Genomic DNA, 14589 nt, shown 5'->3' on the forward strand with positions numbered 1-14589 from the left:
ATAAAGTAAAACAATAAAAGGGAATTCTTGCAAAACAGAAGCGGGACCAGGATTTCCTTGGAAAGTTCTATTGACTCTCCTTATCTCCTTGGGGAGGAATGTGGGTGAGCCTCGGCCCCGCGTTGCTTACTTACCAGTGTTGTCTTGTGTGCCGAAGAGCGTGATGAAGACGTTGGCATCTGTGCCCGCATTCTTCTTGTCCCCAGTTTTTACGGTCACTGAGAATGTGGTAGATTTGTCTGCCGGGAGAGGAGTGTGGAGAAGTGAGTGGTAGATTGTCCCTCCCATGGAGGGAGGAGGGAGAAAACATACCGAGTACTTTTCTACATTCATGTTGACCATTTCTATGAATTGCTTTACTTGCAGCATGTGTTGTTCTGCAGTTGCCTTTTAGTCTGGAAACTTCCTCAGGGCAAGGTGAGGTCTCCCCCACCTCCAGGTCACACAGGAAGCTCTCAATCAACAGAGGTGTAGGATGCTTAGGGGAGACGGGCTCATCAGCCAGGAGCCTGGTCTGACTCCTCCAGGTTGGGAAGAGTTTTAGGGATGCAAGTTTCAAGGAAGGGAAGCATCTTAGAATTCTTGAAAGTTCATTCTTTCCCTTGACAAAAATGTGTTGAGAGCTTATAATGTGCCTGGAGGGGAGGACGCAAAACTAAATCAGAGCCAGCTACAACTATTCTATTCTATTCTATTCTATTCTATTCTATTCTATTCTATTCTATTCTATTATTCTATTCTCTATTCTATTCTCTATTCTATTCTATTCTATTCTATTCTATTCTATTCTATTCTATTCTATTCTATTCTATTCTAATCCTGCCCAATCCCATTCCACTCCATTCCTGACAGTAACTCTGTGCTAAGCCATGTACTTTACACCGAGCCTTATGCTAGACATGTGGGAACATGTCTTGTCACCTCCCCACTCTTGCCATGGAGGAATGAGAAGGCAGTATAGAAACGGCCAGAGGAGGAGTTGCCCAGAGCCCACAGGGAAAGGGAAGATGGAGACTGAGGATGGGGGGAGAGGCAGAAGGGAGGGATGCTGGAGGGAAGAACCAGCTCCAGTTTAGGAAACCTTTCTGCTCGAGGGCCAGGTTGTCGAGGGGGTTGCTGTCACCCCCTCCCCCACCCTCCTCATCCTGGCTTGGCAGCACGCAGGACTCGTCCACTGGCAGTAGCTCCCGGGACAGCTGGCCATCATCCTCCTCCACAGCCAGCCAGCGTTGGCATGGAAAGTAGTACCTGTGGGGTGGGGAATAAGGTAAGGTTGGGGACGTCTCTTTGGAAAGGTTTCATGAAGGAGCAGTCCTGGGTGGCAAAGCGAGAGGCCCTCAGGGGCCCAGACACTCGCGTCTGCCCCCCCTCCCAAAAGCATGGCCCTCCCATCCTACCTAGCCTAGGGATTACCCTGTAAGAGTCACTTGCCTGGAGCAGACAACAAATATGAGGACAAGGTTTGATGATAACCCATTGAAAATGGCTGTGTAATAGCGCCTGGAGCGTATCAAACCCCCACTCAGGGTCGTGCTGGAGGTATCTAGAAGAAGAGCTTTCAGGGACTATACCGGAATGAATCTGGTAGCCAAAGCTACTTTGGCAGAGAATATTGTACACAGTAGGTGTTCAATACCTAAGGGCTGAATAAATGGATTTTAATGGAATGATACCCAATTATGCTTCTGGAAGGTACAAAGAGCGTGGCTAAGAAGCAGGCACAGCAGAAAGCTGGCAGCATCTAGGGAAGGGAGGTCCAAGTTAGACTCCTCAGGACTGAAGCCGAGCCCAGTGAAATGGAAACACCTAGATAAAGAGAAGTGGGGGGGGGGGTGCAGGGATCACAGAGGCAGAGGCAGCAACATGGGGTAGTTAAGGACTCACCTCTGGAGCCATACTGGGTTTGAATCCTGGCTCTGCCACTTAACAGTCCTGTGACCTTGAGCAAGTTTCTTTACCTCTCTGTGTTAGGGTTGCCAGATTTAGCCAATGAAATCACAGGACTCCTAGTTAAATTTGAATTTCAGAGAAGCAATGAATAATATTTTAGCAGAAGTATGTACTATCCAATATTTGGGGCATACTTACACTACAACATTATTCACTGCTTCTCTGGAATTCAATAACTGGCCATTCTGTATTTTATCTGGTAACCGCACTCTGTGCTTCAGTTTACCATTCTGTAAAATGAGGATCATATTGCTTATTTCAAAGTTGTCACGAGGATTATGTGAGTTAAACATTTTAAAGTGCTCATAAAAATGTCCGGTTCTTGGTAAGAATTTGTTAATACTATTGCTGTTGTTATTCTTATTATTGTACTTCCCTTTGTTTCTCCTCTGCCCATGTGTGCGATCTCTGGAGCCTGTGGGCTGGACAGATCCCCTTGGGCGCCCAAGCTCCCAGAACAGCTCAGGGGGTCGGGGAATACAGCCAGCCCATCTGTAAACTGGGGCCATTCCACCCCATCTCCACCCCTTCCTGCCAGTCTGGATGCCCAAGTCTGGAGTCTGGAGAGGAGGAAGCAGTGTGGGCTGAGGGTCTCACCTCTGTCGGAGCCCCATGTTCCCCAATAGACATTACAGACTCCCAAGGCCAACATGCTAGTGGAGCAGAACCTGAGACCACTACTTCAGCCCGCGGGCTCACACGGGGTATAGAGGGGCAATTCTGTGTTCATGGACATGGATTCAAAGGGTGGAAGAGCTCGACCAGGGGTGATAGAGACTAAATTGCAGTTAAATTAGTGTTTAAGTGAAAAATGCATATTGCTCCACATCCCAGTCTTTAAATTATGAACAGGAAAGTTACATTTTTATTCAACCAATTAACCTATGAATAATAGGCTTTAGCTCTAAATTAGGGCCAATTAAAGGAGAGACAGAAATAAAGAAAGGAGTGGGGTTGGAGCAGAGGCAGAGACAATGAGAGTGGGAAGCTGGAGCAGAACAAGGACAGAGGGAGGAGACACAAAGAAGGAGTGGGAGACTGATCCCCGGAGAGAGAAACCAGTCAGACAGACAGAAGGGGTAAGGCACAAGCCCGCCCACACCTGCCAAGCATGTGCAAGTGCAGGGGCCCAGAAGCTGGCTTTCACGGAGCGCCCTCCCCACTGCCCCTGAGATTCTGTGCTGGGACCTCGAAGCCCCTCAGCACCACCACTGGCTGTGGGAGCCCCTCGGCCCTGCTTCTGTGCCTCCCACATCACACCCACAGTTCAGCTGATTGAGCACCCTTTGTTCCAAGCCCCAAACATCAAGGTTTGTGAAGGCCCATCTGAAATGCCGCCTCAGACCGAGGAGCGCCCCGACACCCCCCCACCACAAAGCCCCCCTCTCCCTGAACCCCCTCGGCAGTTGGGGGCGCCACCCTGAGACGCTCTGCCTTGCAGCCCCCACGGCCCCATGAGCTCCTTCACAATCCTGCACACGCCCATCCCTGCCTTGCTGTGTGGCTTTTGCAGCCTGCCCCGCTGGATCTGCACTGCCAAGGCAGAGGAGTCCGTGCCGCCTTCCGCTGGGGGCCAGGCGCGGCACTGGGCCCTCACACGGGTCATCTCAGTTAGTCCTCATCACGACTTTGTGAGCGAGTTTTATTACGCCCATTGCACGGATGGGAGAACTGAGGCTCAGAGCAGCCCCGCGCCCCCCTCAAGGCCACACACATCAAGCGTGGAAGAGACAGGAATTGGACCTAAAACATCTGCTTCCTAGACCATCACAGTTTCCGGCTCTTCAAGGGCAGAGTCGGAATCAGCCACCTGACCCTCAGCACTCCGCATGCCATGTGTTTGCTGAATGAACCAACGAATCAATACATCAAACGTAATTTTTATTCCTTCGTTGACTTAGTATTTGTGGTAGGCCTGTTGTGCACAGGCCCTCTTCTAGATACTGGGGAGGACACGGCAGGGAACAAAACAGAGGAAGCCGTTAGCTTAGGCAGGGACCTTACATTCAGTTATGGGGAGAGGAAAAATGACGAGATACTGCATTTGAGGGGCGCCTGGGTGGCTCAGTCAGTTAAGCATCTGCCTTCGGCTCAGGTCATGATCCCAGGGTCCTGGGACTGGGCCCTGCCTTGAGCTTCCTGCTCAGCGGGGAGTCTGCTTCTCCCTCTCTCTCTGCTTCTCCCCTCTGCTTGTGTGCTCTCTCACATGAATAATGAATAAATAAAATCTTTAAAAAAAATACTACAGCTGATGGTAGATCAAATGATAAGTGAGGTAGAGAAAAAGAAACAGAGGAAAAGAAATAAAAGTTCCAAAGGGGGTTGGGACCTTGATGAGTAGGTGACACCTGAGCACAGAGACCTTACCTAGAGAAAGTATGAGAGTGAGCCATTGTGGGAAGGAGTACCAGGGAGAGGGGACAGCATATGCAAAGGCCCTGAGGTGGGACCATGACCATCACGTTCAAGGAACAGCAAAGAGTGAGCAAGATGGAGATCAGGACCAAGAGTTAAGGAGGGGGCATGGGGCAGGCCCCACTGGAAGTGCTCTGGCTCTTACTCAGAGTGAATGGGAGCCTCTGCAGGTTATTAAGCAGAGGAGGAACACGTCCCTGTGGGCTGGACTGCCATAGACACAGGAGGGCCGCGGTGCAGCAGAGGGACCAGGCAGGAGCCTCTGACCAGGGCTGGGGAAGATGGAGATGTGGAGTCTGACTCACACCACCAAGACAGGATGGCGAGGGAGGGAGAGGAGATGAGGAAGCCGGGAGTGGAGGAGGGAAGAAAAAGAGAGACAGAGGGAAGAAGATGAGTAAAGAGAAGATACCATTCACCAGAGTGATAAAAATACAAAATATTTGGGCATAAACTTAATAAGACTAGAAAATTGTGTAGCATTGCTGAGATACTAGAAGGAACAGTTGGATAAATGGAAATGCATACCTGGGAGCACCACTTAATACTCTAAATATATAATTCTCCACACATACATTTAATGGCATAACAATCAAAATTCCAACGGGATTTTTTTTTTTCAAATCACTTAATGTCTTGATTTGAAAAGGTAAGAAAAGCTAATATTTTTTAAAGAATAATGGAAGAGGAGAGTAATACGCTGAGCGAAATAAGTCTATCAGAGAAAGACAATTATCCTATGGTTTCACTCATATGTGGGATATAAGATACAGGGCAGAGAACAGTGGCGGAAAGGAGTGAAAACTGAATCAGAGTTGGAGACAAACCATGAGAGACTCTTAACTATGGGAAACAAACTGAGGGTTGCTGGGGTGGGGGTGGGGGATGGGGTAACTGGATGACAGGCAGGGTAGAGGTGGGAGATGGGGTGAGACCCATCACCCACTGCCCTGCACAGAGGGGAACCCAAGAACAGAGCATGCTCCAAGAGATACCAGATCGCAGGCCGAGAAGTGAAGTCAACACACACACTTACTGGGTGCCCACTATATTCCAGGCACTGGCAGGCCCTCAGCAGAGCCATAACCCACTCAGGATCTTGCCTGCTTTCCTCTCTACCTCCTTCCACACCTCCCTACCACACCTCGGGCCTTTCATGTCTATTGTCCCCTGGCCCCTTTTGCTCAAGAGGCAATGGGGCGTAATGATGGAAATACACCAGATTCATCATTGATGATCTGGAGTTCTGGTCTTGGCTCCGGCATGAATTGGCTCTAGGGCTGTGGCTTCACCTCCTTGGGGCATGATTCCCTCACCTGTCAGGAGGACAATGTCCCCTTCCCAACCTAGCTCCTCGTGGTTGCTGGGAATCTGGAACAGGGGCCTGCAAACTATGGCCTGGTGGCCAAATCTGGCCTGCTCACCTGTTTACGTACACCCTAGAAGCTAAGCACGAATTTTACATTTTTAAATGGTTGAAAAAAATCTAAGGAACAGTATCACTTTGTGACATGTGAAAATTACATGAAATTCAAGTTTCAGTGTTCATGAATCCAGTTTTACTGGAACACAGCCACATCCATCCAGTTAGGTATCATCTGTGGGCTACTTCCCTGTTGCAAAGCAAATAGATCAACTGAGACAGAGAACAAATGGTCCCAAAGCCTAAAATATTTACTCTCTGGCCATTACAGAAAAAGTCTGCTTACTCCTGGTCTAGAACATTAAAACAATGGTACCGGAAGCCACTTCGTATGTGGAGGGACAGATAGGTGACAAAGTCCGGGCATGGAGAATGACAGGGACAGGAAACGTGACCTTCTGAACTGATGGATCTCAAGAACTAGAGGGAAGGACCTACCAGACTGTCCCTTGACAGGGCAGTAGCTCCCCAGGGGGCTGCCCAGTAAGAAGGAAGAGAGGGAGGCAGTGCCCACCCAGCTGCCCCACCCCCACCCTCAGCCCTTTTTCCAGGATTGTCTCAGAGGCAGCTGTGGCTGTCCCCCCCTCCCCCCGCCCCGCCCCGCCCCAAGCCCAACTCACGTGATCTCTTTGTTCAGGTCCGTGATGTCTATTCTGTCCAGGAACCAGCCTGGTCTGTTGCCTGAGTTGTCATGGCGAATCCGGATCTTGGTCAGAGCTCCCAGGTCAATAGCATAGATGGTGAAGGTGTCAGTCTGGGAAGGGCCAGGGAAGCACTCAGAGGGAAGGCACCCCCTTTGGCGCGCGCGCACACACACACACACACACACACACACACACACACACACACACACACACGGTACCTCCACCACACACACAGTCCGGCCATCAGCTTCACCTTCCCAGCATCTAGGGCAGCCTGAGGCCAGTTCGGGGGAAAATGCAGCCGGCTGACTGGTGGATGGTCTGCACTGTCGTTTTTTTTAACCCGCCCCCACCAGGGGGTCTTCTCACTCTTGCTGTGTCCCAAAGGGTGGAGGGAGGAGGGAGAGAGCCATGAAGGTGACCAAGCGGCAGACGAGAAGGTAGGTTGGCTGGCCGCCCGCATTTGTGTTATGGGATGTGTGTGTGTGCGTGCGTGCATGTGTGTGTGTGTGTGTGTGCGTGTGCGTGCGTGCGTGTGTGTGTGTGTAGGGCCACTGTTGGGTGTGTGCTGAAATTCCGAGCTAAGTGTGAACCTGTGTGCATAAACCCCTTCAACCACACATTTTGATTAAGCACCTGGGATGAGCCAAAGTGCAAATCCAAAGTGATTTACAGAATTCAAAGTGTAAATCCAAAGTAACTCACAGAAACAGGAGACTTGCCCTTGCTTACCACATAGGTGGGAAGACAATGTGTACGACACGAGTGTGTGTACATGCCCTGCAGGAGGCGGGCAGCCTCAGGACCTGAGGCTTTATATTGAAAAACATTGCAAGTCTACAGAAAACTTGCAGAAACAGTACGATGAAATTTTGCAAGCCCTTCCCCTAGATTTCACATTTGCTTGCCCTGTCTCTTTTGCTCATTGTCTACTTTTTTCTGAATCATGTTAAAGTAAGTGGCAGATACCATGATTCTTCACCTCCGAAGTCTTCAGCAGAGCTTTCCCAAAACAGGGGTTCTCATATAATCACGGGACAATTACCAAATTCAGGAAACATAACATTGACACAATATTACTATCTAACATATAAGTCTGTATGCAAATTTCATCCAGCGTGCCAGTTATGCCCTCTCTAGCAGTTTTCTTCCAATCTGGGATCATAGTGGCTATAATTTTTTAAAAATTTTTATTTATTTGACAGAGAGAGACACAGCGAGAGAGGGAACACAAGCAGGGGGAGTGAGAGAGGGAGAAGCAGGCTTCCCGCGGAGCAGGGAGCCTGATGCGGGGCTCCATCCCAGGACCCCGGGATCACGACCTGAGCCGAAGGCAGACGCTTAAGGAGTGAGCCACCCAGGTGCCCCGTGGCTATAATTTTTAAAGGAAAGTATCAAAACAGGAAATAAGCCCTAATCCTCAAGTCATGGCAAGGGAGTGTTGGAAGACAAGGCAGACTCCTCTGAAGTACATCAGAGGAGCCCCCGGGTACTTTCGTGGGTTGGGTTTCTTTCTTTTCTTCCTCTGTGTGGAGGAGGGAACGTGGCTTTGAGATCAGGGGCAGGAATGAGAAAGGTGACACGGGACAGTCTTCCAGCTAGAGCATACTGTAAAATCTGGAAAGACAAAGAGCACAGCTGGGTTTTTCACGCTTTTCCCACTATACCTGGAAGAGGGGCATGCGTGCATTTCTTTCAACGCTCAAAAGCCTTTGTGTCTCCCACCACAGCAGGCAGGACGTGGGCCAGGCTTCTCAACCTTCTTTCAAGGTTCTCATGCCCCACTCCCCTTCATCGGGCTCATCAAGCTTCCCAGGGGCAGTGCCCACCCTGGCTCAGCACTAACACAGCGCAGCGGGAAGATTCATTGTCCTCGAGCTGGCCTTCCACATTTCCAGCCCACATCTTTGTCCTGCGGTCCCATGCCCGAGGAACACCTGTCACTGTCATCCTTAGACATCTATACCACAGTCCCCCGCCATGGCCCAGGTACCGGTACAGCTCTCCTTCCTACCGTGTTTTCCCCAAAGCGCCATCAGTACTTCCCCCTTGAACCCCTGCTCTGGCCACTCAGCACCTGAGCTTCTGCTACCTCTACTAGCTCTGGTTAGTTCCTGCAGGCTTCACGGTGCTTGACGCCCCACTCCCCGGGCCTTTCTTATGGCCCCCAGCACAAAGTGCCGGTGCCTACAGAGGAGCCACTCCCATGATATCTGGGTGGACTGGACAAAGCACCCTGCTGGACATCATGCTGTTGGGGGCCAGGGGGTGGCCTCAGGAATCAGCAGTCTCCACCACCTGCCCAAGGGCCAGAGAGCCCACACTCTACCTGTCCCTGCTCAAACTTGTTGGGCTTGTCTGACTTCTTCAGGGGCCGCTCGCCAGTGTCTCCATACTCCTCACCGTAAATGGTCAGGTAGACGTTGGCATCGGTGCCAGCCTTGGGCACGTTCCCTGTGATCACCTGGACCTCATAGGTGTTGGCTGGGGACAGAGAAAAATGCAGCGTTGAGGATACCAGCGCTCAGGGTGGATCTGAGGCTCAGCCTCTCAGATGCAGCCAGCTCACGGGAGCGGGAAGGACCCACGGATTCCTCTGCACCTGCACTAGCCTGGAACTAAACCTATCCCTCCTCCCCACTCAAGACTCTCCTTTGCCATGAAGCCCGAGGAGGCTGGGAGTCATGGGAAAATGGCTTCAGCAGCCCTCCTACCTCATGCCCCACTGGGAGCCATAGTGAACTATATCCAGGCTCCTCCTGGAGTCCCGAACCCCTCCTGAGAGCTGCAGCACAGGGGCAGAGCTAGGCCCACACAGAGACCTGTCTGTGGTGGGTGTTCAGACACAGGTCAGGAGACCTATTTGGGAACCATGATGGGTGCCCCCCGCTCTGGGGCCGCCATGTGACAGGAGAGCTAGACACCCCCTGCACCAAGCCCCCTTCAGCGGCCGGGCGCACCCCTCCCCAGGCTTACGCTCAGGACCCGGCCGGCCTGCCGGCACCAGCTCCACGACCAGTTCATTGTCCTCCTTGCCCCGGGCGAGCCAGCGGTGGGCTTCGAACTTGTACTCCTCAATCACCTCCTGCATCCCAGGCCCAAATTGCTCCTCCTCCTCCTCCGTCTCCTCCTCCTCCTCCTCCGACGAGGACTCCTCCGACGAGGACTCCTCCTCCTCACCCCCCTCGTCCTCCTGGGCACTGCCCTTCTTCTTCTTCTTCTTCCTCTGCAGCTTGGCCTTCAGCCGCTCCTTCTTGAGCAGCTGCCGCAGCTTGTCCCTCTCCTTCTTCTTCTGGGCCTCCTCCTCGGGCGTGAGGTCCGCCTCCCGCACCACCAGGTGTCGCAGCCACAGTGTGTCCACGAACCAGCTGGGTCCGAAGCCTTCGCCCGTGTGCCCCAGCCGGATCTTGAAGACCTCACCCACGTCCTCCGCCTCCAGCTGTGCAAAGCGCAGGGCAGTGGCTGGGGCGGCCCCTGGCATCCTCCCCGCCTCCCCTGCGGAGCCCAGCACGGGCCTGTGTGCGGAGCTGCAGGATGGGGAGGCCCCGAGGCCCAGGGCCTCCGGACCAGAGGCTTCCACCAACTCCCCTTCTCCGACCACCTTCAGCCTGGTTGCTGCACCAGCCTTCCAGGACCTCTTGGAGGCCCCACCCTCCACCCAAACCTATTTCCTTTTAACCCCAGGCGATGGTCAGGATGACCCTGTCTCTCGGTCTCTTCCCCTTCTCCCCCACCCCACGTACGCACATGCACGCACACACACGTGCACATCACACTCATTCCTGTTACTCCTGGTTCCGGAGCTTTCTTCATGCATTCCCCTCACCCAGAATGCCTTGATTCCCTCTTCTACCTCCAAGTAAAAGCTATTCATCCCATTTTCTGAGCTTTACTACTACTTTCCTTTTTAGTTTGTGCCTCTCTGCATTCTCTTTCCAAAGTTATTTTTTTTATCATGAATCACATATAACTTTTGAAATAAGCAAGAAAAAAAAGTGTTATTTTTCAAAAACAAAAAAATCTCACCCACACCCCCAGGAACCCCGAGCCCCTCCCCAGCACATGGCCTTTTCCGTCCCTGACAGCACAGAGCAGGCCCCGAGCTTGGCTATGGTCCTGGCCCGTCCTGGATGCCCTCCCTGTGCACATGAGTTGCTCCCTGCCCACTGGAACAGAAATTCCTAAAGATAGGGACCGTTCGTTCTTGCTTCTCTCCCCCATGGGGTCTGGCATACGGCTGGCTCCAAGGGCAGTGTGGATGGATTTAGCTTTCTTCAGAAGATCAGGTCCTCAAGCCTTCGGTCTGCCACTATGTTCTAAGCCTCACACTGCAGTGAGGCCCAGTCGCTGCAGACCTCAGGGGAGGGCTCACATGGGGTGCCTGCTGGTTGGGCCACTCTTAGGGTTCCCCACTCTGATGGTCTGGGTGTCTGACACTTTTCAAAGTCTGGGGCCACCAATTTTCTCACATGTGTCCTAGTGAAACTAAGATCTGGGGCTGTCCCCATGCATTGCTCAATGCCCTATAATTGGAGTCTGGGCCTAGACGAGAACTCAGGTCTTCTGACTCTGTTCATGAAGCTACGATGTAGCCAAAACCACCCTTATGAGAAAATGATCAGCATCAGCCAAAATGGAGCCCAGGAGCCCCGAGAAAGAGGCATTTTTTCCTTCTCAGCTACTGAGAGGATGGGCTCTGGACCTGATAAGTTCCTTCTTCAGCACATGAAATCTCTCCAGAATTTTCCAAGCACAGCATCCTGCCATCAACCTCTGCAGGCAGGCCTGCTCACCTTCCCCTCCGCCCACATCTGTCTGCCCCGCCATGACTGCGTCCAACACCACCTCCAGCCACACAGCCTGGTGGCACTGGAAGATGCCCTGCTCTCTTACGTCTCCACAGCTGGTCATAATTTCCCATGGACTTTCTCTGACATTGGCTGTTTTGATCCTCCCAAGGACTGTGAAGCAGGCTAGGGAGGTAGTCTAAGGCTAGGTCTGAACTGATGAAGAATCTGAGGCTCAGAGAGGTGCAATCCTATGGCCTCTACCTCCTCAGCGGTGTAATGGGGGGTTGGACTCAGTGAGGCCGCCTCCAGCACTAAATGTTCCATACACCTTGGTCCAGCTCAGCCAGGCCCTTCTCTGCTGGGCCCTGGGGTAGGACTCTTTGCTGAGGGCTGTCTGTGGCACACAAACACACAGAGAACACCCAGCACGAATATGCTTCCGGCATACACATATCTGCGCACATACACACGCGCTAGTATCCCATACAGACACTCATATTTCCCCCAAGGGGCATCACACTTGCATCCTCCTCTCCTACCAGCGATATGCTCACATCCTCATCTCTTCTTCTTCTCTACTCAAAGGGAAGTGCAGAGTCCTGGGGCACTCAGAACACAGCCAGGAGACTCCTCCCCAGATCCCGCGTGGGAAGCATGGCCCTGCCCACAGGCGGGGGGAGCTGTATAACCAGAGGCTGGCAGCGGCTGCAGTAAACAGTAATCAGGGGCCTCCTGCCGTACTTTGCCAAATTAGAACCATCTACTCCAGCAGTACTCAGAATTGCAGCATGTTAGCCTCCCTGGAAGAGCTTCTAGAAGCCTAACCCAGAAAACATGCCCCACCATAGAGGTTCTGACTTAACTGATCCAGATGTGGGCCGGGCAGTCCTTTTTTTTTTCTCTTAAAGCTCCCCAGCTGATTCTAAGAAGCAGCCAGGGATGAGAACCACTGATCTAGTCCAATCCCTTCATTTTGGGGCACCCACTGGTGCTCTGTGGGCACCCCCACTGCCTTACCCCCACATACCTGGAATGTGTCCTTGGATGCACGATCGAAAACTTTTGAGCGGCTGGAGAGGAAGAGCACTTCTGTCTTGCCGTCCTCACCATAGATCTGTATGTAGACTCGGGCGGTGGTGCCTGCGCCACCCACGTCCCCCGTCCAAATCTCAACCTCATAATGGACCACTGGGTGGGCACATGGCGGAAAAACAGGACATTCAGCAATATTAGCAACAGCAGGGATAGTGACAAAACAGACATTCCTGACCCCATACCATGTCTGGTCCTTCACAGGTATTATCTTCTCTAATCCTCTCATCAGCAACATGATGAGGACTATCACCGCCATTTTGCAGGCTGACAAATTGAGGCTTAGAGGGACTGAGTAGGTGGTAGAAATGGCAAGCTCAACCAATCAGACTCCAAAGCCCAGTCATCCACTGCACCACATTCCTGGAGCCAAGAATGAGGAATAGTCAATATACCAGCTAGCATTCTCTACTGTGTGCCTACCCGTGGGCGGACACCACAGAACAGAAAGAAGCAAAGTCTGTGTGTTTGTCTCTTTTCCTTATTTTCAGTAAAGGACAAGGGATTGAAATTACAATTTTCTGTTTTAATATATATATATATTCTTAAAAATTTTATTTATTTATTTGAGAGAGAGAGCATGCATGTGTACACAGAGCAGGGAGAGACAGAGGAAGAGGGAGAGAGAAACCCAGGCAGACTCCGCTGAGTGTGGAGTCCAATGCAGGGCTCAATCTCATGACCCTGAGATCAGACCTGAGCTGAAATCAAGAGTTGGACACTCAACTGACTGAGCCACCCAAGCACGCATATATATATATATATATATATATTTTTTTTTAAGTAGACTCTACCCCCAACATGGGGCTTGAACTCAGGGCCCCAAGATCAAAAGTCATATGCTCTACCGACTGAGCCAGCCAGGCACCCCTGAAATAATAATTTTCATTTAAATATATGATCTTTCAGATGATATCAACAGATACATCTACACAGATAGAGTTGTCTGTATTTTGAAGTAATACTTTATCAAGCGGTTAGAGGGTGGAAATGTGATACAGGTATGCACCACTAGAGGGCATTTCCCAGTGAAGAGCAAAACGTCTACCAGAACTAAGGGATCATAGTTTTTCAGGGGCTGCTGTAAGACTTGCACTCCCAGCAATGCCATAACAAGGTATTATGATTTTTTTTCCCCAAGAAAAGACTTATTTTCAACAAGATGGAGGACCTTCCATTACCATAGCAATGTGAGAGATTTGGGGCAGAAAGCAAGAGGACTGGTTGAGAGCCTAAAGAAGTTGAACTAGAGATACCAGGATCAGCTGGGAATGCAGGTGGGTGAGTGTATGGACAACGAGGGGATTCAGTAAAAGCTGACATTCCGAATGGAGAGAATACCCAACCTCATTCCCTCTCTCAGATCCTAGAGCAATAAGCAGCCAGGATTACACAAAACTTGGACAGATAAAAATTAGCATTCAGAAAGCAAGAACCAACTATCAGAAATTAACAGGGGGTAACTGAAATAAAATATTCCATAGCAAGAATAAAATCAAGGACAGTACATAAGAACAAAAGAGGAAATTTCCCAAGAACAAAATGACAGATGATAGAAACGTAAGAAAATCAGAAGAATTACAACATCTTACCAAGAGTTCAGTTCTAAAGAATACAGAGAATATAGAGTTGGAAATTGTCAAAGAAATAATAGCCAAAGAAGTCCCAGAATTAAAAAATGCTTCTAGAAGGAGCCCATGAGTTTCCAGAACAACAGATGAAATTAAAATCACGAAAGCCAGTGAGGACATCGTGGAATTTCAGAATGCCAGAAATGAAACTAGGATCCTATAAACTTTTAGAGAGAAAAAAATCCCAAAGGTTCAGATAACAGAATGGCATCAGACTTCCCAGCTGCAACACTGGGAGCCAGAAGATGGTAGAATAATTCCTTCTAAACTTTAAGGGAAAATGAGTTCTAAATCAGAATTCTGTAATGAGCCAAATTCCTGATCAATTGTGAGACATTTGCAGACATTTCTCTTCCATACACCTTTTCTCAGGAAGCTATTCAGTAGAAATGAAAAGAAGGAAGAAACCAAAGAAGAGGAAGACATGAAGTCCAGGAAACAGGAGATCCAACCAGGAGAAAAAAGAAAGGAATTTCCAAAAAGATGGCCAAAAGGAAGTCTCAAAGGACAGTTTCATGGCAGCCTAGAACCTTGAGAGGTTCCTAAAGGAATGTCTTAGGATGGCGAGTGAGTAGAAGGAGGTAGAGAGGAAACAGAATTGCTGTTGAGTTTGGACTTAGGAAAAGAATTTTAGTTCTTTTGGA

General features: G+C 50.5%; 1 protein-coding gene across 2 annotated transcripts in view; it reads right to left on the minus strand.

Annotated features, from left to right (window-relative positions):
• LOXHD1 (lipoxygenase homology domains 1) overlaps positions 1-14589 on the minus strand; it is a 150034-nt gene that overhangs the window by 54954 nt on the left and 80491 nt on the right. For both annotated transcript variants that reach the window (XM_027576484.2, XM_035723929.1), the window contains exons 18-23: positions 12250-12410; positions 9409-9871; positions 8762-8916; positions 6409-6542; positions 1082-1248; positions 135-239 (exon numbers count right to left, since the gene is read on the minus strand). In XM_027576484.2, the coding sequence (XP_027432285.2) occupies positions 135-239; positions 1082-1248; positions 6409-6542; positions 8762-8916; positions 9409-9871; positions 12250-12410 (1185 nt within the window). The remainder of the gene's footprint in view (positions 1-134; positions 240-1081; positions 1249-6408; positions 6543-8761; positions 8917-9408; positions 9872-12249; positions 12411-14589) is intronic.

This window comes from Zalophus californianus, chromosome 14 (assembly GCF_009762305.2).
Source record: "Zalophus californianus isolate mZalCal1 chromosome 14, mZalCal1.pri.v2, whole genome shotgun sequence".
NCBI lineage: Eukaryota > Metazoa > Chordata > Mammalia > Carnivora > Otariidae > Zalophus > Zalophus californianus.